At 42.1% G+C, this 27,442-nt stretch overlaps 1 protein-coding gene across 1 annotated transcript in view; it reads right to left on the bottom strand.

Moving 5' to 3' along the window:
• Window positions 1-4,873: 4,873 nt before the first annotated feature.
• The window catches only part of ACAD11 (acyl-CoA dehydrogenase family member 11), a 381,257-nt gene continuing 358,688 nt past the window's right edge, over window positions 4,874-27,442 (bottom strand). The window contains 3 exon segments of the mRNA XM_053714335.1: window positions 4,874-5,368; window positions 6,115-6,224; window positions 15,094-15,210. Coding sequence (XP_053570310.1) covers window positions 5,254-5,368; window positions 6,115-6,224; window positions 15,094-15,210 — 342 coding nt within the window. The 3' untranslated portion in view covers window positions 4,874-5,253.

Below are 27,442 nucleotides of genomic sequence, written 5' to 3'. Positions count from 1 at the left end.
CTTCCCCTTGGGGGTAGTTCCTTGAATTCCAGAAGATAACCCTGAGAAACTATTTCTAGCGTCCAGGGATCCTGAACATCTCTTGCCCAAGCCTGAGCAAAGAGAGAGAGTCTGCCCCCCACTAGATCCGGTCCCGGATTGGGGGCTACTCCTTCATGCTGTTTTGTTAGCAGCGGCAGGCTTCTTGGCCTGCTTACCCTTGTTCCAACCTTGCATCGGTTTCCAGGCTGGTTTGGTCTGTGAGGTATTACCCTCTTGCTTAGAGGATGCAGAATTAGAGCCCGGTCCGTTCCTGAAATTACGAAAGGAACGAAAATTAGACTTATTCTTGGCTTTGAAAGGCCTATCTTGTGGGAGGGCGTGGCCCTTTCCCCCAGTGATGTCTGAGATAATCTCTTTCAATTCTGGCCCAAAGAGAGTTTTACCCTTGAAGGGGATATTAAGCAATTTTGTCTTGGATGATACATCCGCTGACCAAGACTTTAGCCAAAGCGCTCTGCGCGCCACAATTGCAAACCCTGAATTTTTCGCCGCTAATCTAGCTATTTGCAAAGTGGCATCTAAAATAAAAGAGTTAGCCAACTTAAGTGCGTGAACTCTGTCCATAACCTCCTCATATGGAGTCTCTCTACTGAGCGACTTTTCTAGTTCCTCGAACCAGAACCACGCTGCTGTAGTGACAGGAACAATGCACGAAATGGGTTGAAGAAGGTAACCTTGCTGTACAAAAATCTTTTTAAGCAAACCCTCCAATTTTTTATCCATAGGATCTTTGAAAGCACAAGTATCCTCGATAGGAATAGTAGTGCGCTTGTTTAGAGTAGAAACTGCCCCCTCGACCTTAGGGACTGTCTGCCATAAGTCCTTTCTGGGGTCGACCATAGGAAATAATTTCTTAAATATAGGAGGGGGAACAAAAGGTATGCCGGGCTTCTCCCATTCCTTATTCACTATGTCCGCCACCCGCTTGGGTATAGGAAAAGCGTTGGGGTGCTTGTCCATCTTGCATAATTTTTCTGGAATGACCAGGTTGTCACAATCATCCAGAGTAGATAACACCTCCTTAAGCAGTGTGCGGAGATGTTCTAATTTAAATGTCACAACATCAGGTTCAGCCTGTTGGGAAATTTTTCCTGAATCTGAAATTTCCCCATCTGACAAAACCTCCCTCATGGCCCCTTCAGATTGGTGTGAGGGTATGACAGAACAATAATCATCAGCGCCCTCCTGCTCTTCAGTGTTTAAAACAGAGCAATCGCGCTTTCTCTGATATGCAGGCATTTTGGATAAAATATTTGCTATGGAGTTATCCATTACAGCTGTCAATTGTTGCATGGTAATAAGCATTGGCGCGCTAGAAGTACTAGGGGCCTCCAGCGTGGGCAAAACTGGTGTAGACACAGAAGGAGATGATGTAGAACCATGTCTACTCCCTTCATCTGATGAATCATCTTGGGCAACTTCATTATCTGTGACAGTACTGTCCTTACTTTGTTTGGACGCTTTGGCAAAATTATCACATAATTTAGAAGGGGGAGACACATTGACTTTCATACATATAGAACATAGCTTATCTGAAGGCACAGACATGTTAAACAGGCTTAAACTTGTCAGTAAAACACAAAAACCATTTTAAAACAAAACCGTTACTGTCTCTTTAAATTTTAAACAGAGCACACTTTATTACTGAATATGTGAAAAAATATGAAGGAATTGTTCAAAATTTACCAAAATTTCACCACAGTGTCTTAAAGCATTAAAAGTATTGCACACCAATTTTCAGAGCTTTAACCCTTAAAATAATGAAACCGGAGCTGGTTACAGTTTTAACCCCTCTACAGTCCCAGCTACAGCCTTTGCTGCGACTTTACCAAGCCCAGAGGGGAATACGATACCAAATGACGCCTTCTAGGAACTTTTCCAACTATCTTCAGGTCCTCACACATGCATCTGCATGTCTTGCTCTCAAAAACAACTGCGCAGTAATGGCGCGAAAATGAGGCTCAGCCTACAACTGGGAAGGCCCTTCCTGACTGGAAAAGGTGTCTAACATAGTGCCTGACGTTAAAAAACGTTCCCCAAGTTTATAAGTGTGAAATACCAGCATAAACATGTATAAAATGCCCAAATAAAGCAATCGATTTTGCCCATAAAAGTGTCTACCAGTTTTATAGCCCATATTAAGCCCTTTATTCTGCTTGAGACTAAGAAAATGGCTTACCGGTCCCCATGAGGGGAAAAGACAGCCTTCCAGCATTACACAGTCTTGTTAGAAATATGGCTAGTCATACCTTAAGCAGAAAAGTCTGCTAACTGTTTCCCCCAACTGAAGTTACTTCATCTCAACAGTCCTATGTGGAAACAGCAAAGGATTTTAGTTACTGTCTGCTAAAATCATCTTCCTCTCACAAACAGAATTCTTCATCTTTTTCTGTTTCAGAGTAAATAGTACATACCAGCACTATTTTAAAATAACAAACTCTTGATAGTAGAATAAAAAACTACAACTAAACACCACATACTCTTAACCATCTCCGTGGAGATGTTGCCTGTGCAACGGCAAAGAGAATGACTGGGGTGGGCGGAGCCTAGGAGGGACTATATGGCCAGCTTTGCTGAGACTCTTTGCCATTTCCTGTTGGGGAAGAGATATTCCCCACAAGTAAGGATGACGCCGTGGACCGGACACACCAATGTTGGAGAAATTGAATTATTCATATGCATTATCCCAAATATGTAACTGACTGTCTGAAAATAAGGAACGTTGAACATCCTGAATCAAGGCAAATAAATGTTTAAACACATATATTTAGAACTTTATATAAAAGTGCCCAACCATAGCTTAGAGTGTCACAGAAAATAAGACTTACTTACCCCAGGACACCCATCTACATGTAGTAGAAAGCCAAACCAGTACTGAAACGAGAATCAGTAGAGGTAATGGTATATATAAGAGTATATCGTCGATCTGAAAAGGGAGGTAAGAGATGAATCTCTATGACCGATAACAGAGAACCTATGAAATAGACCCCGTAGAAGGAGATCATTGAATTCAAACAGGCAATACTCTCTTCACATCCCTCTGACATTCACTGCACGCTGAGAGGAAAACCGGGCTCCAACCCGCTGCGGAGCGCATATCAACGTAGAATCTAGCACAAACTTACTTCACCACCTCCACAGGAGGCAAAGTTTGTAAAACTGATTTGTGGGTGTGGTGAGGGGTGTATTTATAGGCATTTTGAGGTTTGGGAAACTTTGCCCCTCTTGGTAGGAATGTATATCCCATACGTCACTAGCTCATGGACTCTTGCTAATTACATGAAAGAAATTCTGGTGTTTAGTTGTAGATAATCATGTACTTCCTGTAAAGTTCACCTTAGTGGGACAGTAAAAAACTGTTTAATATAAAATGTTTCGTTATCTATAATAAAACAAATTTGAGATATATTTCATTTATTTTGTCCCCTTTCCATGTAATTTAGCTCTAGATATTAAAAAAAATAAAAAAATAATCTAATTCTCAGAACTTGAAATGCACCCTGTTCGCTTCTCAAGGCTAACCCTGCTACCTATAAATCCCAATTTAGCATTATCAGATAACAACAACTTCAAATAATGTAGTTTATACAAACTTTATGACAGTGGCTAGCCTTGTTATCTGTGGACTAAAGCCCAGATAGGATTCTCCAAATATGGCAAATGGTGGGTGAAGTTTGGCTATTGAAAAATAATAGCAGCAAAAGGGATGTTAATTTGTTTTAAAAATGTCAAGCCTTTGATAAGCTATTCTATTGCACCACAACAGAAATCCATTGTTATTGCACTGTTTACTATCTTAAAAGGACAGTCTACTCCAGAATTGTTATTGTTTAAAAAGATAGATAATTCCCCAGTTTTGAATATCCAACACTGTTATATTAATACTTTTGTGATTACCTTGTTTCTAAGCCTCTGCAGACTGTCCCCTTATCTCAGTTCTTTTGACGGACATGCATTTTAGCCAATCAGTGATGACTCTTAAATAACTCCATGGGATTGAGCACAATGTTATCTATATCACACACATGAACTAGCAGTGTCTGACAAAAACAGTCAAAATGCACTGAGATAAGAGGCAGTTCAACTACTTAGAAATTAGCATATGAGCCTACGTAGGTTTAGCTTTCCACAAAGAATACCAAGCGAGCAAAGCAAATGTGATGATAAATGTATCAGTAATATGCCCCTTGTAATCCATAATATACAGTATGTCAACAATAAAAGCTTAATTGGTTATATATAGCATTGATGTCTAGGAAAAATAATTTATTAAAGGGATACTGAACCCAAATTTTTTATTTCGTGATTCAGATAGAGCATGCAATTTTAAGCAACTTTCTAATTTACTCCTGTAATCAATTTTTCTTTATTCTCTTGCTATCTTTATTTGAAAAAGAAGACATCTAAGCTTTTTTTTTTTTTTTTTTTTTTTTTTTTTTTTTTTTTTTTTTTTTGGTTCAGTACTCTGGACAGCACTTTTTTTTTTTATTGGTGGATGAATTTATCCACCAATCAGCAAGGACAACCCAGGTTGTTCACCAAAAATGGGCCGGCATTTAAACTTACATTCTTGCATTTCAAATAAAGATATCAAGAGAATAAAAATTTTTTGGTAATAGGAGTAAATTAGAAAGTTGCTTAAAATGTCATGCTCTATCTGAATCACAAAAGAAAAAATGTGGGTTTAGTGTCCCTTTAAGCACTACAATTACAGCCAATAAAAAAAAAAAACAGTGCCACCTTGGAAACTCGTGCCATAGGTTTACCACCCCTTGCCTAAATATTTACCCTACGAAGAACTATATTCAAACTTAAAAAATGCTTCATCTAATTAATCATCATCAGTTTTATTTTCCTCGCTCAAAAAACATTGGAAGTAAAAACGTTATATTTATAATCATTTATTTGCACCTGGTCTTTCATAATCACTTCTCATATTCTTTCAAAGATTAATTCATCAATGAGGCTAAGCAACCTTTCTAAATACTTCTTAGACTTTAAAGGTGATTCATTAACATATAAATACGTGATCTAAATAATTAAAAAAATTAATTTAGAAAGTTTTTTTTACTAACAATTATTTCTACATTATTATACAGTTCAGATATGTTTAGTTTATCATTTAATTTACAAATACCAATTTATTTATGATTGGTTGTTTTTTTTTTGTAAGTAAAATAGGGTTCCGGCAAATGAAATGTTTTAAGTTTGTTACATTTTTGCAGATAACTGTTTAGATTGATCTAACAATTCCATTTTTGCAACTGCTGAGAGATGAACTTCATCAGGACCATCTGCTATACGAAGAGTTCGAAGAGCAGCATACCTGAAAAAATAATAATAATAATAATTTTATTGAGCAAAGATGCAAGTTGTTCATTGTGTTTAGGACAATTACATATATTCTCTAAGATTCCAAACAGTGTATGTTTACTTGGAGCAAATATGGAAATTATTGTTACCTATAAACTGGCTGAGGAATTAGATAAAGGGACATGGGATTCAGGTAGAAAATACAATTTTAAACAACTTTCCAATTTAATTCTATTATCAAATTTCCTTAATTCTTTTGGTAACTTTTGTTGAAGGAGCAGGAATGCACTACTGGGGACTTGCTGAACACATTTGGTGGTTCGAATGACAAGAGGCACATATGTGCAACCACCAATCAGCAGCTAGCTCCCAGGAGCACATTGCTGTTCTTGAGCCTATCTAGGTATGATTTTCAACAAAGGATACCTAGAGAGAAAAGCACTTTAGCTAATAGAAGCAAAGTGGAAAGTTGCTTAAAATTGCACAATATGTCTATACCATACAATTTTTATTTTTACTTTAATGGGACAAAGAGAGAGAGAGAGGTGTGCCTTGTTGACTTTTCTACATAATGATATAAGTGTATATATCTCAAGTTATTTAAAAAGAGAGTTTGATTGGATTTAAACTTAGTTAACCAAAGTTCTATTTTGGATAAAATCCCATTAAAAAAATATTGATCCTTTTGCGACTCCTCAAATAAAGACAAACATAAAATCAGTAAAAAATAGGTTTAATGTTTTCCAAAGCTATACGCACATAAAAGCCAGTGGAAAGTCCTGGGAAACTCCTGCTCCTCCAAACACTTGAATTGCGCGATCAGCAACCTCACATGCCATTCTTGGTGCAGCAATTTTAATCATAGCAATCTGGAAAGCGAGAAAACATTTTAATCACATGTAAATTATACTTGCAAAATATTTATATACTGACATAATGGTATACTTGATTTTTTTTAGTGAAACATTTAAATATTTTTAATGAATAAAATTAGAAAGCACTGAAATTGAGCAAAGATACTTCTACTAATTTAATATTGCTGTATTGATGAATCATATGCACAAGGGGTAATATAGTGAGACTGTCATCTCACAACCAATTAATTTTCAGCATCACACAAGATATGATACCATCCATTATAAGTCTAGCTTATATACTTAAGATATCAGCCAGATCATCAAATACAGTGATGGCCATCTTTCTAACACATGGGGATGGAATATCAATATTTTAGAAGACTTAGAGACGAATATAAATTTATAGATAATATATTTCCTAAGACACTAAAGGCCACAGGGCCAAATTTAGGTATCCTCTATCTCAGCGGTTCCCAACCTGGGGTACGTGTACCCCTGGGGGTACTTGGCAGGCCGGTTGGGGGTACGCAAAAATATTGTTGGTAATGGCGGAAGATGCGGGGGGAGGGTCGGGGGGGGCACTCTCAATAGGTCATCAACTAATAAGCATCATGGAACTGTGGAAGGAAGGAGCATTTAGCCGGAAAGTGACAAATGAAGTCCTGGCCTGGCATATAGGCAGATGGGAGCCCCTGCACCTGAAATATGTGGACCGGGTGTGGATGACTCCGGTCCACATATTAATGATCACCCTGTGTCACCAGACAGCTTAGCCTCCTGCTCCACTCACCTCTGTCCCATGCACACAATTTTGACTGCAAGTGCTCAAATAGAAGTGGCACTGCAGCAGCATAGCTACGTGGACACGTGTGATAGAGCCGTTGAGATTGCAAGTGACACAGACGAGGCAGGTCTGCATCCCCAAATAAGTTATAGTCAGTGCCGGTAAGTAAAGTACTGCTTCTAGTGCTTGCTTGATTCAGACTGCTTCACTTCCAACTAAAAACGTTCATAGTGGCTGGGTGGTTAATATCGATCTGATCTCACAAATTTAAATATTTATTTTTATGATCATTACTCCCCCCCAGGGCCTTGTTTAGGAGCAACCAGGCAGCTGCCAGTGGCACCAGCCACACAGCAGGACTCCTGAGAATAAGATCTGAGCTTTAATCCTGTTGATACACGTACAGTCGTATGCAATTCAGGTATAGCTTACCTCCCCTATAAAAAAGTGCTTCCTTTATTTTGAGGGATGAGTGGGGGTAATGAAGAGAGGGGGTACTCATAAATGAAAAGCCTAATCAAGGGGTACAGGAGAGAAAAAAGGTTGGGAACCGCTGCTCTATCTGATGTTTGCCCACCCACCAGAAGTCCACAAAGCATACATATTAGTTCCGCTTTTTCCTGGGGCCACAAAAGCTATAGTAATATCAGTTCTGCTTTTACCAGGGGGCCACAAAAAATAGTACAGAAGGCCGCATGTAAACCATGGGCATTCAGTTGTCCATCCTTGATCTTAAATATTATAACTATAGAAATCAAATGTAGCAGATGTAGCAATAACATACTTTCAACAGATTCGTCCTGAAGCTTATGGTTATTTGATATTAGTAGCAGCAGCCTCTGTCTGATAATACATAATTACATATCTTGGCTCATCCTAGTAGTACTCACCAACTAAACTGTCCCTTTATTCCTACCACTGACCATCATTATTTATTATGTCTTCTTGAAATTTTAGATTTTGAATACAAAATGATAAAATCCAGACTACGAAGTCATGCTTTTTACCCTATTTTTCGCTCCCAAAACTAGGAATCCCAAACAAAAGCAAGAAGTTGTGTTGGAAGCAAGGCTCTAGCCTTTTCCCATGTTAAGTCAGCATGATATTATCTCCAGTAGATATCTGTGCAAGCCTCAACTTCAGACATTTAGATCATGTATGCAATTAAAAAGGCAACCATGTAAAATTCAAAGCTGTTCGAAAACAAATCATGTTGTCCAGCCTCCTATACTTTACAATGTTGTAATAATGCTATTCAAAGCAACAAAAAGAGGGTTCTTGTTCTATCCCTATCTAGCTTCTCCTACTCCTACCTAGATCAATAAAATGTTGGTTCATGACAGCCTGTTCAAAACATCCAGATATCAAAGATGTATAGCTGTATATTTTAATTGTAGGTGAACATCAGAATTTTCACATAGCAAAAAGGTCTTAGTCGCTCTCAATTTGAAACTAAGGAAAAACTGTGCATGTGTATCACTGTTCTGATGGTATTCTAGTAGTAGCTCACTGAGAGGTACTCATATGTCAGCATATAGATCTATAATGACCTTTCTGACCAATCACACCTGGACATTCATTTACTTAAAAAGTAATCTAATTTTCAGCCAAACTTGTGCCTTGTTTGGAGTTTCAAACACATTTGTACAAAACAGTGATGCCTCAAGACAATGGCCCTTATTCAAAATCAAGCAAACCTAACAATTTGCATCAAAAATTGCCTCAAAACCAGTAAGTAGTATTCAAATTAAAGCAGTCCAGTTGATACCTGCAGCTATCCTGCTGATGCAGGAAATATTGCAGCAAAATGTACACAGCTACACTATTTCATACTTCAGGCAGCCATATTGGCTTTGAATGCAATTCAAAAACCATGTTAGAATACAAACTCACTTGTATTCTCGTTGCAAATCTTCGCAACTTACTTGCTGGTGAGAACCACTGAAAGCAATGAAGGAAATATTGCTTTTTTTTGCAATTTAGGGGTAGATTTACCCTCCCTGCAGGCAGAGATGTTCACCTTTTAGACTTTTTATCATTTTAAGAGACTACACATTCTTAAAGATAAGATAAAGATAATCCTACTTTTGCTCTTCACAAGTAGTGAACCTGTCTGCCTGCAATAGCCACTTTTAATCTTGCATTGCACGGCAAACTTTATCTAATTGCGCTAGAGCGGGGTATTCAATCACCCTGAACGAGCAAGTGCTGGGGTGATTTATGTTGCCACTTCTGAGGTGGCAGAGAGGAAAAAAACATAATTTATGCTTACCAGATAAATTTATTTCCTTCCTGGCAGGGAGAGTCCACAACTTTATTCCTTACTGTTGGTAATACAACACCTGGCCACCAGGAGGAGGCAAAGACACCCCAGCCAAAAGTTTAAATATTCCTCCCACTTCCCCTATCCCCCAGTCATTCTGCCGAGGGAACAAGGAAAAGTAGGAGAAACATCAGGGTATAAAAGGTGCCAAAAAAAATCATAAAAAAAGTGAGCCGCACATCAAAAAAATTTTTTTACGGGCGGGTCGTGGACTCTCCCTGCCAGGAAGGAAAGGAATTTATCTGGTAAGCATAAATTATGTTTTCCTTCCATAAGGCATGGAGAGTCCACAACTTCATTCCTTACTGTTGGGAAAATTATACCCAAGCTCCAGAGGACACTGAACGAATAACGGGAGGGAACAGAAAAGAGGCAGACCCTATTCTGAGGGCACCACAGCCTGCAAAAATTTTCTCCCGAAAACTGCTTCAGCCAAAGCAAATACATCAAACTTGTAAAATTTAGAAAAATTGTGTAAGGAGGACTGGGCAGCCGCCTTACAAATCTTATCCATTGAGGCTTCGTTCTTAAAAGCCCAAGAGGAAGCCAATGCTCTAGTGGTCGTCCTGCTGTCTTATAAGCTAAGCGGATGACACTCCTCAACCAGAAAGATAGAGAATTCCTAGTAGCCTTCTGCCCCTTACGCTTCCCTGTATAGATGAGAAACAAAGAGGAAGATTGTCTAAATTCCTTAGTAGCCTAAAGTTAGAACTTCAAGGCACGATCCACATCTAGATTATGAAGCAAATGTTCCTTCGCTGAAGAAGGATAAGGACACAAGGCAGGAACAACAATTTCTTGATTAATGTTACTATTCGACACCACCTTAGGGAGGAATCCTAGTTTAGTGCGTAAAACCGCCTTATCAGCATAAAAAAAACAGATAAGGGGGATCACATTGCAGAAATCTCAGAAACTTTGTGCGCAGAGGCAATAGCCAACAAAAAAAAGAACCTTCCAAGTTAACAATTTAATGTCAACAGATATGCATAGCCTCAAATGGAGCCTGCTGCAAAACACTAAGAACTAGATTGAGGCTCCAAGGCAGAGCCCCAGATCTAAACACAGGTGTGATCTTAGCAGAGCCTTAACAACGGACTGCACATCCGGAAGCTCAGCCAATCTTTTGTGCAGTAACACAGACAGGGTCGATATCTGTCCCTTCAAAGAACTAGCAGATAGGCCCCTCTCCAGTCCATCCTGGAGAAAAGCTAAAATTATAGCAACCTTAACCTTATGCCAGGAAAAGCCACGCTCTTCACACCAGTACAAGTAAGTCCTCCACACTTTATGGTAGATCTGACGAGTAACTGGCTTATGAGCTTGAACCAGAGAGTCGATAACACTCTCAGAGAACCCTCTTTTGGCTAAGACTAAACATTCAATCTCCACGCAATCAGCCTCAGAGAAAATAGATTTTGATGAACGAAGGGACCCTGTATCAGCAGATCTCTGCGACAAGGTAACCTCCACTGAGGAGATGAGGACATCCCCCCCAGAACCGCAAACCATGTCCTTCGCGGCCACAACCGAGCAATCAGAATCACAGATGCTCGCTCCTGCTTGATGCGAGTCACCACACAAGGAGAAGTGGTAATGGAGGGAAAAGATATATGAGACTGAACCTCCATGGTACTGATAGGGCATCTATCAATTTCGCCTGAGGATCCCTCGACCCGTACCTGGGTAGCTTGGTATTGAGGTGGGATGCCATGAGATCTATCTAGAGCATCCCCCACTCGCTGCATATGTCTGCAAACACTTCGGGGTGAAGAGACCATTCCCCTGGGTGAAAGGATTGCCTGCTGTGGAAGTCCAATTCCCAGTTGTCCACACCCGGAATGTGGATCGTTGACAGCGTACATTTGTGAGTCTCCGCCCACTCTCGTATCTGAGATACTTCTATCATCGCCAAGGAACTTCTTGTTCCCCCTTGATGGCTGATATAGGCAACCGAGGTTATATTGTCTGATTGGAATCTAATAAACTCAGACAAACCCAGAAGGGGCTAAGTCTTCAAGGCATTGAAGATTGCCTGGAGTTCCAAAACATTAATCGGAAGGGAGGACTCCTCCTGAGTCCACAGACCCTGTACCTTCTTGGCACCCCAAACAGCTCCCCAGCCGGAAAGGCTTGCGTCCGTAGTCAAAATCACGTGCCTTGGGACAGATGATCTGGACAGAGCCACCAGGAGAGCGAGTCTCTCGACAGGCTGTCCAGCACAATCTGTTGAGACAGATCCGAATGGTCGTCATTACATTGTCTCAGCATGCATAGTTGTAAGGGTCTGAGATGGAATCTGGCAAAAGGAATGATGTCCATGCAGGACACCATGAGTCCGATTACCTCCATACACTGAGCCACTGAATGTCTTGAGGAGGCCTGGAGGGCAAGATATGCATAAGTTAGCTTGCAACGTCTCTGATCTGTGAGGAATATTCTAATGGATATGGTGTCTATTTTAGGTCCCAGGAAATTCACCCTTGTACTAAGTTTATCCTCTATCCATGTGATCGAAGAAGACTGAGAAGGGACTCCAAATGTTCTTCCGCTAGACGAAAAGATGGTGCCTGTACCAAGATATCGTCTAGGTAAGGAGCTACTGCAATACCTTGTGTTCTGGCAATGGCTAGAAGAGCCCCCAGAACCTTTGTAAATATCGTTGGAGCAGTAGCTAGGCCAAACGGAAGAGCTATGAACTGGAAGTGCTGATCAAGAAAAGCAAACCTCAGGAACTGAAAATGTTCCCTGTAAATCGGGACGTGAGGGTATGCATCCTTCAGGTCTACTGTGGTCATAAACTGTCCTACCTGAACCAGAGGCAGGATTGACCGTATTGTCTCCATCTTGAAAGAGGGAACACTCAGAATCTTGTTTAGGCACATTAGGTCCAGAATTGGACAAAAAGTTCCCTCCTTCTTTAGAACCACGAAAAGGTTTGAATTAAACCCCAAACCTCTTTCTGGAGAGGAGAGATCCAGTACACAACCTAAGAAGGCAGCCTTTTCTGGTCTTGTGGAAAGACTGGAGAGTAGGAATCTGCCCCTGGGCAGAGGGAACTTGAATCCTATCTTATATCCTTGAGATACAACCTCCAGGACCCAAGGATCCTGTACATCCTGGAACCAAGCATCTGAAAAGAGAGACATCCTGCCCCCTACTTGATCCGATCCTGGATCGGGGGCCTCCCCTTCATGCCGATTTGTTCTCGGCGGGCTTCTGAGTCTGTTTGGACTTTTTCCAGGAGTGAGCCGGCTTCCAAGTACTCTTGGGCTTTCGACTTGTCAGCACAAAAGGAACGAAAATTAGATAGTTGCCATCCCTTAGGCCTATTCTTCTTATCCTGCGGTAGAAAGGCACCTTTCCCTCCGATAACCGTAGAGACAATGAAGTCCAGCCCTGTACCGAATAAAATCTTCTCCTTGAAGGGAAGAGAAAGGAGTCTTTAGAAGTCATATCTGCAGACCAAGACTTCAACCAGAGAGCCCGGCGGGCTAGAACTGCAAAGCCAGCAGCCTTTGCATTTATGCAAATAATCTGCATATTCGCGTCACAGATGAAGGAGTTAGCAATTCTCAGTGCCTTAATTCTCTCCTGAATATCCTTGAGGGGAGTCTCCACCTCAATGAGCTCCGACAGAGTGTTGCACCAGTAGGTAGCTGCTCCAGCAACCGCAGCTACGGCTGCCACCAGTTGAAATAAAAACCCTGTATGTTGAAACATCTTCCTCAGAAAAGTTTCCATTTTTTTTATCCATAAGCTCTCTAAAAGAAGAACTATCCTCTAGAGGGATAGTAGTATGCCTAGCCAGTGTGGAGATAGCGCCATCCACCTTCGGGATGGAGCCCCACAAATCTTATTGAGAGTCAGGGACCGGGAATCATTTTTTAAAAGTAGACGAGGGGGAAAAGAAGTTCCTACTCTATCCCATTTGTTACTAATAATGTTCGCCATCTTAACTGGCAAAGAAAAAGGGACCTTCCTATCTTCGTAAACAATGTCTAATTTAGGGATCTTAGGCTCCTCAGGGAGTGTAGTCTCTGGAACCTCTAGAGTAGACAGAACCTCCTTTAATAAAAAACGCAGATGCTCAATTTTAAATCTAAAGGAGGGTTCCTCTGCTGAAGGAGGTTTAGTTACTGAAGTATCCGACTCAGAAAGTTCACCCTCTAAAGCTACAGAAGTTAACTCATCCTCGGATAGCTGGGATATAGTAACTAAATCCGACAAATATTTAGATGACTCTAGGTCAGGAGAACTATGTTTAACCATTCTCTTGCTTTGTTAGAGTGAGGTAAGGCACTCAGGGCCGCAGACACAGCCGATTGTAACTGCGCAGTAAAATTCGCTTGAAAAACCCCCCCTCCAGATGTAGGATTAGTTGAGCCGCTGGGAACTGCATGTGGAGAGAAGAATTGTCCACAGAAAGACAATCAAAAAGAAACGTTTTTATTTAAAAAAACAGCACCTTAATACTCCCAATGCCTGGGGCACTCACCACCTCCTAGACAGCTAGCAGTGAAAACACTCTTCTCAGGAGTGATGTCTGCAGCAGGATCTTAGGAAATGAAAGAGACTGCACCCGGTCACGTGGTATGTAAGACAGCACTTCCCCTGCTATGAAAAAGGGCGCCAAGCTATTATGAGCTGCGCAACACTTAAAAAAACGTAAGTGAAACCTGTTTGTTCCAAGCCAAAAAACACAGTCTATGAGCCTAAAAAAACTCTCACATTATCAGATATAAATCCCCAAACTGCTCAAATAATCTCCCTGCATGAGATATTAACCCTTGATTCTATCGAGGTATAAAGGAGCCACACTGTGACCCTGTATAGCATTTTAAATTGTATATATAAAAAATGGTCTTACCCTCCAGGATCCGTGCTGTGGAACAGGCACAGCCTCTCAAGTGTGACAGTCTTGCAGCAGCGCTTTTGACAAGGACTTGAGTGTGTAGCAGCAAGCAGTGAAACTCATCAACACTGATGGCCCAGGAGATGTTAGCGACAGTCTGGATGAGTTTGCAGAAAAACTTTCTCTGCATCTCCAGACTCTAACTTTCGTCAATACTCTCACTGAGAGGCTGACATGATTACTTAAAACTCCATTCCTTTGTTGAAGGGAACATACCCATTACAGGACTATCCAATTCTTCTGACACTTCTCTGCCACCTACTATAGTGACGAAAGGCAAAGCATGACTGGGGGATAGGGGAAGTGGGAAGGATATTTAAGCCTTTGGCTGGGGTGTCTTTGCCTCCTCCTGGTGGCCAGGTGTTGTATTTCCAACAGTAAGGAATAAAGTTGTGGTCTCTCCTTGCCTCATGGAAGGAAAGAAGCAGTTTCTACTTTTTAAATATGTGGAAGCAGGCCTGCTCCACATAGCCGGAAAAGCTGTGTAAGCAGCTTACTAAATCTACCACTTAGTAATCAACTTAAATCAGATCCAGTCATTATCTCCTGATAACAATTTAAAAAAAAAAAAATCTCCCCCTCCACCCAGGCACTATTCTTATGAGAAGCTAAACTATCCAATGATAACTCTATTATATTTAATTCATGTATACGCAATTAAGAAGTTTAGAAGAATTGGTTAAAAGAAAGAAAAAAAATTATTTATTTTTTTGAAGTCACCATCAAATCAATGCACACTATGAAATCATTGTTTAAGTTAGCAGGCCTGTTACATTTCTGAAAAAATATATTTAAAAATGATTACAATTACCATAGCAGTGTAACCATAGTAGTCATTAAGATCAATCAATCAACCTACCTCTTTCCTTGCACGTGCAGTACCAAATGTGTCAATCATTCTTGCAGCTTTCAATGTAAGCAATCGTGCCTGCTCAATAGCAATGCGGCTTTCGGCTATCCAATGTGCAACCACTTCCTGTGTGCAGAAAGACACTAATGTGAAGGAAACTGTAAACCATGAAAGCAAATGTCTCATACTGTTTGCATTGAAATATTTCAAACTTTATTGGCCCATACACTCCTAAAATGGTTGCATATTGTTTAAATATTGAACCAATAATTATATTTAATGCTGGAGAAAAGCATTCAGTTGTCTTTCGCTACTGTCTGCAAAGCCGAAAGAAATAATAATAGGTATGCTTACTTAATAAATTAATTTCCTTCTTGGCAGTGAGAGTCCATGAGAATATTTGTAACCTATGGGAACTACTCTACCTGGCCACCAGGAGGAGGCAAAGACACCCCAAACAAAGCTATAAATACAAATAAAAAGAGAGAAGTGCTCAACCTGGGAACGAACAATAGCAGTACAGTCCAACGCCAAAATACCAGGCAATCCCTCTTTGAACGAGAGAAACGGCAAAACCCCAGAAGTACATTTCGGCCTAGTGTGGGCCTCATCAGTGAGGTGCAGCCATATCTCTCTAGGCACACTGAGCAACGGGTCCACGTCTGGATTCCCGCATCACACTTAGGGAGACTTCCCTAAGAGTCATAATTTGCATAAATAAAAAGAGAAAAGCGCTCAACCTGGGAACAAACAATAGCATAATATCTTGTTTTTTGGCTAGGTACCACCCAAGAAGCAGCCTGTTTTTGCTCAACATGTGCCTTTCCCAGAGAAGAACTTTCCTGTAGCATATCAGTCTGATCCTGAATTAATAGTACAGGCCAATGCCGAAATACCAAGCAATCTCTCTCTGAACGAGAGAAACGGCAAAACCCCAGACGTACGTTTTGATCTAGTTTGGGCCTCGTCAGTGAGGAGCAGCCATATCTCTCTAGGCACACTGAGCAACGGGTCCATGTCTGGATTCCCGCATCACATTTAGGGAGACTTCCCTAAAAGTCATAATTTGCATAAATAAAAGGAGAGAAGCGCTCAACCTGGGGATGAACAATAGCATAATAGCTTGTTCTATGGCTAGGTACCACCCAAGAAGCAGCCTCTTTTTGCCCAACATGTGCTTTTCACAGAGAAGAACTTTCCTGTAGCATATCAGTCTGATCCTGACTTACAAGTACAGTCCAGCCCCGAAATACCAGGCAATCCCTCTCTGAACGAGAGAAACAGCAAAACCCCAGACGTACATTTCGGCCTAGTGTGGGCCTCATCGGTGAGGTGCAGCCATATCTCTCTAGGCACACTGAGCAACAGGTCCACGTCTGGATTCCCACATCACACTTGAGAGTCATAATTTGCATAAATAAAAAGAGAGAAGCGCTCAACCTGGGAACGAACAATAGCATAATAGCTTGTTCTATGGCTAGGTACAGTTATGCTCGTGGGATATTTCTCTATCAGACCAAACTTGGCCAGTAGTCTTCTTATCCCGGTGTCAAGTGGAATGATAGGAAATATCCCAGAACAGAGTGAGTTAATGAAATGAGGTAAGCAGTACTCACGGTAGACAGGGTAGTCCTTCATGGCAATAAGATGAAGGCAGAGAATGGTCAATACAGACAGAGTCAGGCAACAGGAAGGCAATCCAGCAGTATAGCAGTTCAGGGGTAAAACAATAGAATGACCAGGAACAGGCAGGTGTCAGCAACAAAGAAAATGCAGCAGTAAAACAGTTCAGGGGTAAACCAATAGAATTGTCAGGAACAGGCAGGTATCAGCAATAAAGGAAATCCAGCAGTATAACAGTTTAGGGGCAAACCAATAGAAAGGTCAGACAGGTATCAGTAACAATATGGCAATCCAGCAGTTCAAGGGTTAAGTAAGCAGAGTGGTCAGACAGGCAGAGTTCAGTAACGATATGGCAATCCAGCAATATAAGTAACACAGCACCCAGGAGCACACACAGTTACACCTATACTTGGGCATAGGTGAAAGTCACTGAGGTACCTACATTAGGGTAGGCAACAAGAGACAGTCTTTTAAGGACTTTGTAAGGGCCAATATACCTAGGCCCTAATTTATGACAGGGTTGACATAGACAAACATGTGGAGAAGAGACCCAGACACGTTCACCTACCGAAAAGGCATGAACAGTAGCTCGATGATGATCAGCAAACCTCTTGTATCTGGAGACAGCTGAACGTTAGTAATGTGTCGGTCTGCAGCAGGAACCCCTGTAGACTGAGCGGAAAGAGGAAAGACCCGAGGTTGGTAGCCTGCTGAAGCTTGAGATGGAGAACATCGTAGAGAAGAGTGCCAATGAGTGTTCTTTTCCAGCTCAGCTAGGGGCAACAATCCAGACCAATTGGTATGAAGAGAATTAACATAAGCTCTGAGATAGGCTTCGAGATCTTGATTCGCTCTCTCTGGCAGCCCATTAGTCTGGGGATGGTAGCCAGAAGACAAGGAAACAGTGGTTCCAATCAATTTGCAAAAAGCTTTCCAAAATGTAGAGATGAATTGAGGACCTCTGTCGGAAACAATATTCACGGGAGTGCCAGGAAGTTGTACCACACATAGCAGAAAAAGACGATAATTCTTGAGCAGACGGTAGCTTGTTTAAGGGTATAAAATTAGTAAGTCTAGAGAATCGATTCACCTTAACCCACATAACCGTATGATGGTCAGAAGGAGGGAGGTTGTTTGGGGATGGACAACGGTTGGGGTAAACCATGAGGCAAGGATTGTGGAGTCTTAATGGCAGCACAAGTCATGCAGGCCTTTACATAATCTTGAGAGTCAGATTTCATGGTAGGCCACCATACATGTTGGGAAAGATGCTTAAAGGTTCTTGTCAAACCAGGAAGTCCTGATAGCTTGCTGTCATGAGCCAAGGATAGGACAGGTTTGCGTAGGTTCTGAGGTACAAAGAAGATATCAGGAGCCACGGGGGCTTCAGGAGGCTTTATAGACTGGGCATGTTGCAGTCTTTGAAGAAGAGAGGTGTTAAGTTGAGCAACTGCACAGGATGGGGGTATGATGTGTTCAATAGGAGCTTCAGAAGAGTCACTAGACTGAGGAAACTGACGGGTACGGGCATCAGCCTTTTTATTCTTGATCCCAGGAAGATAAGAGATGACAAAGTTAAAACGGGAAAAGAACAAGGCCCACCTGGCCTGTCGAGGATTGAGTCGATGAGCAGTCTCTAGGTACGTCAGATTCTTGCAGTCAGTGAGAATCTGAATGGGGTTGGCGGTACCCTCTAGTAAATGACGCCATTCAGTCAGGGCCATCTTAATGGCTAAGAATTCACGATTATCCATATTGTAATTCCTCTCTGCAGGAGTAAAGCGTTTGGAGAAAAAGGCTACAAGGTACAACTTGGAGGTTAAATGATCCCTTTGGTTAAGACTGCTCCAGGCCTCAACCTCTAAAGTGAACTGCAGGTCAGGATCAGGATGGCGGAGCACAGGAGCAGAACAAAAGACCTTTTTTAGATGGGAAAAGGCATCCACGGCTACAGGAGGCCAATTCTTGCAGTCTCTGTTTCATTTAGTAAGCTCAGTAAGTGGAGCAACTATTTGGGAGAAGTCCTTTATAAACTTGCGGTAATAGTTCGAGAACCCCAAGAATCTCTGTAGTTCCTTTAATGAGGTGGTTTGAGGCCATTCCAGAACTGCGGTTAGCTTAGAAGGATCCATGGCAAAACCTTCCTTCGAGATGACATAGCCAAGGAACTGGATCTGGACTTGATCGAACTGACATTTCTCCAGTTTGGCTACCAGATAATTATTTCTGCAGTGAAGAAGTGCCTGTCTTACATGTTCATGATGCTCCTCAAGGGTGGAGGAGAATATAAGGATGTCATCCAGATAGACGATGATAGTGCGACTGAGGAGGTCACGGAAGACATTGTTGACAAAAGCTTGGAAGACAGCAGGGTCATTACACAGCCCAAAAGGCATTACAAGGTATTTGTTATGCCCTGATTTCGTGTTGAAGGCTGTCTTCTATTCATGCCCTGGGAAGATACAAATAAGATTGGACGCCCCACGGAGGTCCAACTTAGTGAAGTAGCGAGCATTTTGGAGTGAATCGTAAAGTTCAGTGATCAAAGAAATAGGATAACGATTCTTGATAGTGATGTTGTTTAGGGCTCTGTAGTCGATACAGGGTCTGAGCCCACCGACCATTTAACTAACGAAAAAAGAAGCCAGCCCCAGCAGGAGAAGAGTAAGGGTGAATAAAACCTTTAGCTAGGTTCTCTTGGATATATTCCTCCATGGCCTTGGTTTCAGCTTTGGAGAGTGGATAAGTCCTCCCTTTAGGAAATGGGGCTCCAGGAAAGAGGCTCATTTTGCAGTCGTACGGACAGTGGGGTTGCACATCAGCTGCTTTCTTTTCAAATACATCTGTAAAATCTGCATACACTGAGGGAAGACTTGAAGGGGTCTGTAGACTGGCTATGGGGATGTGGTGCAGTGGAGTAATCTTAGCCAGGCAGGAGTGGAAGCAGGATGTACCCCAGGAGGCCAACTGTCCCTCAGTCCAGTCGAACAGTGGATTGTGTATACGAAGCCAAGGAAGACAAAGGATGACAGGTTGTGCTGGAGAATGAATGACATTGAACTGCAGCTGTTCGGTATAAAGGACTCCCACAGTTAGGATTTGAAATGGATTAAACTAGATCCAAGGGAAGTGCCATCCAGAGTAGGTTTTTTAAGAGATTAGAAGAGGCAGAAAGAATCATAAAATGATGATCAAGAAAATTTCCAGCTGCCCCTGAATCAACAAATGCTTGAGCATGAACAGAATTCTGAAGAAAGGTAGGGGTAACTCAAGAGTGAGGGGATTTAGTAGTGGCCACGCTTAGAGGTAGCTTAGTTTTATCCTCTAAGCATTGGCTTTTTCCGGCAGAATATCACAATTCTTAAGTTGGTGTGAGTTAGAACCACAAAAGAAACACAGTCTCAATCTCCTTCTTCTCTGTCTTTCAGATTCTGTGGGTTTGATGGAGGAGAGATCCATGGGTTGCTCTACAGAGGTAACTGGAGGTGCTGAAGGGGTAGAGGATAGTCTAGAGACTGGAAAGGTAGAAGGATGAGAGGGAAGGATTCTACGAGTTCTGCCTCTCTCAGCTTGTCTCTCCTGAAAGTGAGAATCTAGACTGATTCAAAGTGTTAATAATTCATCCAGGGAAGAAGGAACATCACGATAAGTAAGCTCATCCTTGATGAGCTCATGCAAGCCTCTCCTAAAGGATGCCTTGAGAGCACTGCCATCCCAACTGATCTTAAGTGCCAAGGTGCGAAAATAGATGGCATATTGTGCCACAGTTCTATTGCTCTGGTGGAGATCCAAGAGAGAGTACTCTGCAGCAGAAGCGCGGCCGGGGGATAATACAGAAATGAAGGCATCAGCATCGTTCAAGAGTTGATCGCTCTGTTCCAAAAGGGGAGAGACCCAGGCTAGGGCCTTGTCTTTCAATAAAGAAATGATAAGTGACCTTTGACAGATGAGACTGGAAGGTGTGGGAATTGTTGCGAAAGTGCAGGCTGCACTGGTTGAGAAAACCCCTACAATCAGTAGTACCATCATACTTGTCAGGCAATGGTATCCGGGGTATACTTCCAGAAGCAGGGGAAGAAGTTGCAGCACTAGCAGCTGGGACTGGCTGTGTAACAACAGGAGTAGCGTTCTTCTCTGCAACCAGTGAGGAGAGCATAGCGGTTATAGCATCTAGTTTAGAATCCACATTCTGCAAGTGAATGACATGGGTCTCCAGCATCTGTCCCTGCTCTTGCTACCTCATTTGGGTTCATTATAATGTAATGCTCGTGGGATATTCCTCTATCAGACCAAACTTGGCCAGTAGTCTTCTTATCCCGGCGTCAAGTGGAATGATAGGAAATATCCCAGAACAGAGTGAGTTAATGAAATGAGGTAAGCAGTACTCACGGTAGATAGGGTAGTCCTTCACGGCAATAAGATGAAGGCAGAGAATGGTCAAGACAGACAGAGTCTGGCAACAGGAAAGCAATCCAGCAGTATAACAGTTCAGGGGTAAACCAAAAGAATGACCAGAAACAGGCAGGTGTCAGCATCAAAGGAAATTCAGCAGTAAAACAGTTCAGGGGTAAACCAATAGAATGACCAGAAACAGGCAGGTGTCAGCAACAAAGGAAATCCAGCAGTAAAACAGTTCAGGGGTAAACTAATTGAATTGTCAGGCAGGATAAGCAGCAGCGTGACAGGTACCACCCAAGAAGCAGCCTCTTTCTGCTCAACATGTGCCTTTCACAAAGAAGAACTTTCCTGTAGCATATCAGTCCAACGCCGAAATACCAGGCAATCCCTCTCTGATCGAGAGAAACAGCAAAACCTAGTGTGGGCCTCGCCAGGGAGGTGCATCCATATCTCTCTAGGCACACTGAGCAACGGGTCCACGTCTGGATTCCCGCATCACACTTAGGGAGACTTCCCTAAGAGTCATAATTTGCATAAATTAAAAGAGAGAAGCGCTCAACCTGGGAATGAACAATAGCATCATAGCTTGTTCTATGGCTAGGTACCACCCAAGAAGCAGCCTCTTTTTGCTTAACAAAGCTATAAATATCCCTCCCACTTCCCCTACCCTCTCAGTAGTTCAAGTGGAGGATAAGGAAAAGTGAAGAAAGGTGCAAAAACAAAAACAACTGCCGCCACTACGCATTAGCATCTGGGTGGGGTTGTGGACTCTCACTGCCAAGAAGAAAATTAATTTATCAGCTAAGCATACATTTTATTTCCCATCGTTTGACAGTGAGAGTCCACAAGAACATTCTTAACCTATGGAAAACCAATACCTAAGCCGTGGAGTTCATGAATGTTCGGGCGGGAAAAGTAGTGAAGGCAGTACTAATTACTAGGCATCCCCGCTTGTAGAACCCTTCTCCCAAAAGATGCCTCCGTTGATGCAAAAAGATCTCTCTCTGCCTACCTCCATGATACGAGGCAAAGAACTACTGAGAGAGTAGGAGAAGTGGGAGGGATATGTATAGCTTTGATTTGGATTTTTTTGCCTCCTCCAGGTGGCCAAGTAGAGTAATTCCCATAGATTAAGAATGTTCTTCTGGACTCTCACTGCCAATAGAAGGAAATCCTGTTTAAAATAAAAGCTGTTTTTGGCAAGCTAGGCACCAAATTTATCATATACCATTTTCAACACAATTTTTTGCACTTTGCTGTATACAAATCCTCATTTAAACATATTTAAAACATATTTTCTTTGGGGTGGAGCTGAGAACCGAAGCGGCAGGACATGTTCTCTTGGAGCTCCTGAAATTAGAACCCAATATTAGGGATTCATTCTTATATTCAGATTTAATTTGCACTCCGATATGCTCACAGACCTAAATAATATATATATATATATCTAATAGATTTTGACGGTAACTTTGAGAACACGTTTCCAGCTTATGCTCTTTGGTGCCACTGCATGGTGAGTGACTACATTGCCTTAGAGACCAATCCTGCCATATCTAAACAGAAAAGTCGTTATAGACTAAATTAAACCCCTGCACTTCACATCAACCTACGAGTGTTTGTCTTCAGGAGTCTTGAGGAAACTTTTGATTGCGAGGCAGGATGATTAGTCCTCTTTATTGCAACTTGACCTACTTGTTCTCTTTGGTGTTGCTTACGATCCATGGTGTGTAGGCAGCTGCATACATATCCCCCCCCCATGTTCAATGCTGTTCTGACTCATTTAACCATTAGAAGGTAAATTTATTTTGCCTGTATTGTTTCCTCTGATGGTCTTATAGATATGATAGCTAGCTCCAGGGCCGGATTGGGCCGCCGGGATACCGGGAAAAATCCCGGTGGGCCGACAGCCGGTGGGCTGGCAGGCGCAGCTGCAGTCTGTGGAGAGCAGCAAACTCGCAATAGCAAAGCACAGACAGTTGTGAGGGAGCGCAGTGGCAGAGCCACCAGCAAGTGAAGCAACAAACAGGCTCAGCCACTCATTCAGGCAGGATGTGAGCAGCAGGTCAGGTCAGGTGAGGGAGGGTCGGGAGCGGCCGCACTGAAATATGCAGTCAAAAAAGCAGTTTTTTTAAAATGCTAACTCTGCGATGCTGATTATGCTGTCAAATCAGAGGAGGAGGGAGGGGCTCCCGCCCAGAGCAGCAATCATCTGGGAACTGGGGATGTGCCTCTGGAGCGGCTGCAGTATGGTGGAATGGGAAAAAGACAGCATCACTCTGGTAATTAGTGTTCTTCCCATGCTCTATTCCCTGGGTGCAGAGCCCAACTAGTGGTTGACACTTGTGAGGGTTAAACATGACACCAGCAGTAGTGTGTAACTAGGGAGTGCAGCCGAGCAATGTATGCCTAAACAAATCCAGCCCCTTTACCAACTGTCCCAGCTGCGCACAGGAGACAAGAGAAGAGGAGGATGAGCAACTTTGCAATTCCTCCTAGGGACTTCTGAAGCCTAAACCGATGGTATGGAACTTAAGTGTAGCTGAGCTGTAAAAACTCTCCTTCGGCACAGCACTGAGCAAGGAGAAATCTCCTCCCACATAACCTCCTGAGAAACGGCTCCAATACTAGTAGATGCAGTCAACCCCATGGGTGTAAAAAAGGCTGTAACATATTTACACTGCAGTCCTGTCTCTGCTAGGTTAACTGCATCTACTGTGTATTTGATCTCAAAAAGACACAGCCATTTCTCAGAGGAGCAGACCCCCTCCCCCTCCTGGAATGATTTACTGCTCTTTGCCTTCAATGCATATTTGGACAGAAGCAGGGCTCATCACACTAAAGATAAAAAATTAAAAAGAAGGGCTCATCAGCCAAGATACAGTTTTTATAAAAGTGTATATATATATATATATATACATATACTTTTATAAAAATTGTATATATACATACACACACAATTTCTAGGTGTGCATTGCTGCTGCATGTCTTTATATGCCTTAGTATGAGGATTTAGTATGTGTAATGGATAGGACCACTTTTTTAGTATTAATTAAGGAGACTTCAAAATCAAAGTTTATGCATCAAAAATATTTTGAGGAGGTAATCATACAGGCTTAACACATGGCTGTTGCATGTGATTTAAGGGAGTAAGATTAAATCACTGTTGTGTGTTATCCCCCAGTAATTTAACCCTTTGATTGCATGTATGCTTTGCTGCATGTTCATGTTTTATCTATTAATATGTATGCCACCATACAAACTCTTTGTGTGTGTTATATATACGGGGGGGGGGGGGGGGACCGAGGGGGGGGGGGGGTGCTGGTCTTCTAACATTTCCAGGGCTGGTCTGGTTTCCCAGTCCGGCACTGGCTAGCTCTTATGATAATTACTAGTTCAGAGTATTACCTATAGTACGATCTGGGTTTATATTCCCAAAAATTGAGTTTATCTAGAGGCTATTGACACTTACTGTACAGCTCCCTTTTTCCACTCTTTTTTTTATACTAACTAAATAGCAATATAGCAGTTTTGGATATATAACTTACAATAATACTAAAAATAATACTGAGGCTTGGAGACTTCCGGTGGGTGGACCTAGAAGATGGCAGCAAGATCTTTTAGCTCTGCAGAAACCTGCATTTAATATCTGCAAACTTGCCTCTTTCTTTGCCATCTGCAACCCCCTTGACAGGCAAGCTGTCCGGGAACCTCTGGCAGATAGAAGCCTTTCAACCGCTTCTTCCCTGGAAGTCAGTTTATTAAAAGAAGACCCTTAAGGGATTGCTAAACAATGGCCGCGGCAAGGGACATTGCTCTTCAACTATGTTCTGTCTTCCTGCCTAAGTTTGAACAGCTATTTATCAGCTGTGAAAAGTTAAGAGATGCTGTTCGTGCAACGGAGAAATCGAACTCCATAAAACCTGATGCCACACATGGGACTACATTACCGCTACTGGTAACAGATTTGTGGCCTGTGAGAGCAACCACTCAATACCAACAATCATCAGACTGCGGCTCGCAGTGGAACACCACGTGGATCACTGCTGCGCTCCTGGAGGTAACTCGGGGCCGTGGCGCGCCCCGTGCCGAGATTATATGTAGCAGAGCGGGACCTTACCCGGGGGAATATCCTCTGGGTCTCCTTGGTGAGGGGTATGCTACGGGGCAGGAGGAGAGCCCGATAAGATCATTGCCGGCTAGCGATGTTATAACCACAGGAGTCACTCACAGCCCGGACTGTGCAGTGCTGGCTGATTGGGAGCTTCCTGATGCGGGGTCCTTGCCTGTGCTGCGGTACATGGATCCTATATCAATTCCACATTTTGCCACAAGACGTAACACCTACCCCTTTGCTGGAAAGCAGCATGGCGGCTGGTACCCTCCACGGGCAATCTGGACTCCCCTGACCTGCAACGGCTCAGATACACCTCGTGCTGGAATCGGGTAAACTGGTAACTCTGTCCGGCTTGTGTGTATGGGATACATGATCTGTCTATATCGGCAGCCAATCGAGAGAGTATTGGTTGACGTTTTATGCTCAAATTGATCCTGTTTTTTATACCGTAGCTCCCCACACACTTTGATCAATTCTCTTCCTGTAACATTGCCGACTGTACGCATTCTAATGAGATACTTATGGACTCTAAAACAATCTGATGGTAGCTGGCTGACCTACAATCTAATATATACTCGCTAAGAGCCTTATTGCCTACTGACCCCAATTCACGCAACTTTAGTTTGAATCTCTTGTTTAATAAAGACCAGCGTGTCCCGCATGGCTACAGGAACAACCACCTGTTAGAACACTGTTAAATCATTAATATCTGTCACTGTACATATTTCTGTCTTTCCTTATTGTATAACAGCATTTGCTCCTCAGGTAGCTGGGATATTTAACTGCCAGTGGGAGATGGCTTATGCTATGTCCTAACTGGGGACCATGAAACACTGCAAACTGGGTCAAACAAGTACAGTTGAACTCTATGAATCTTGATTATTAATATCGATGTTTTGCAGAGGTAATGTCTTGTAACTTTAATTAGCACTATAGGACCTAGTGGACATAGGTTGGTCTGGACAATACTAGGTAAGAAGGGTAATGTCTATTTTACATTCTTTAGTTTAGTGTAGTTAAGTATTATTTTAATCATATCAAGTTAGGTAAGGGCAGCATAGGGTATCTCTGATAACGATGAAATGGGTATTTGGAGAATTCAGCTGAGAAAATACACACGCCATATAATACATATAACCCGTAGTTTTCTCTGGAAAGTCTGAGAACCTTGACAGTCACTTCCCACTTAAATTCACCAATGTCGCTTCCAGGTCTGTCATAGTTATGTACGTTTCCCTATGGCTTTCCAGCGCATCAGATCCGCCATTTTAGAACACAGTATAACATAATATCTGCACGGTTTCCCCTATCCTCTCCAATCGCCCCAGACATTTTGCATTTCGGCCCGAAGAGTTTAGTTTAGTTTAAGTACCTGCTGAATCCTCTGGGGATCTGTTTTGTCCCTGGTTGGTTTAGTTTCGGTGTGTGTTATGTGTTGTATTGTTATTTTTTGGTCTATGTTAACAATTTAAAAATAAGAGGTACGGGTGCAATAGGAGATAAAGATCAATGAATGTCACTCGAACTTTACTCACAGAGACCAATTCATATTAGAACATGGCTGTATCCGCATTTTGACTGTGTTTGAAGACTTGACTGACATGCTATAGCAAGGCAACGAAAATGGGGTATCTTGTCCCTTTAAAGCGCTATCTACTAGAATGTTGGCTATGCTGAACAAGCTCAATTTCTATATGCCTGGTTGAACAATAGCTTACTCAGACTGAAATCAAATTGAAATGTAAGAATGCACTACTTTATGATTTAGAATATATTCAAACTTTTACCAGTCCAATCACCAGAGGTTAATGCCCCACAGTTATCTGCTAATTCATAGTAGTTCGGTGACAGCAGTAAATCATATAGTGCACGAATTTGTAATATATAATCTTGGTGGATCTTGTCAGCGTATGTGTATGCTTTATTTTAATACGCATTCGTAATAGAATATTAGTATCCAACATGTTATGTTCACTCCACATTACTGTCTACATTGTCATTGTGAGTAAGCATGTAATTGTAAACATTTGATCTGTTGTACCTGTGCTTCCTCAATAAAAAGAATTAAAAAAAAATAAATAAAATAATACTGAGGCTTATGTGACCATATGCTAGATAAGGGCCCAAGAGTGACCCGGTATGTTTCCATATCTATCACATACCCCCTACCAAATCCCCCTATTAGAAGAAAATAAAGTTCAAGGTCCAAGTGTGGCCATTGGT

The sequence above is a fragment of the Bombina bombina genome, chromosome 5 (genome assembly GCF_027579735.1).
Source record: "Bombina bombina isolate aBomBom1 chromosome 5, aBomBom1.pri, whole genome shotgun sequence".
NCBI classification, from domain to species: Eukaryota; Metazoa; Chordata; class Amphibia; order Anura; family Bombinatoridae; genus Bombina; species Bombina bombina.
Note: the sequence above shows the minus strand (reverse complement) of the source record. Positions and strands in the feature narration are given on the sequence as shown.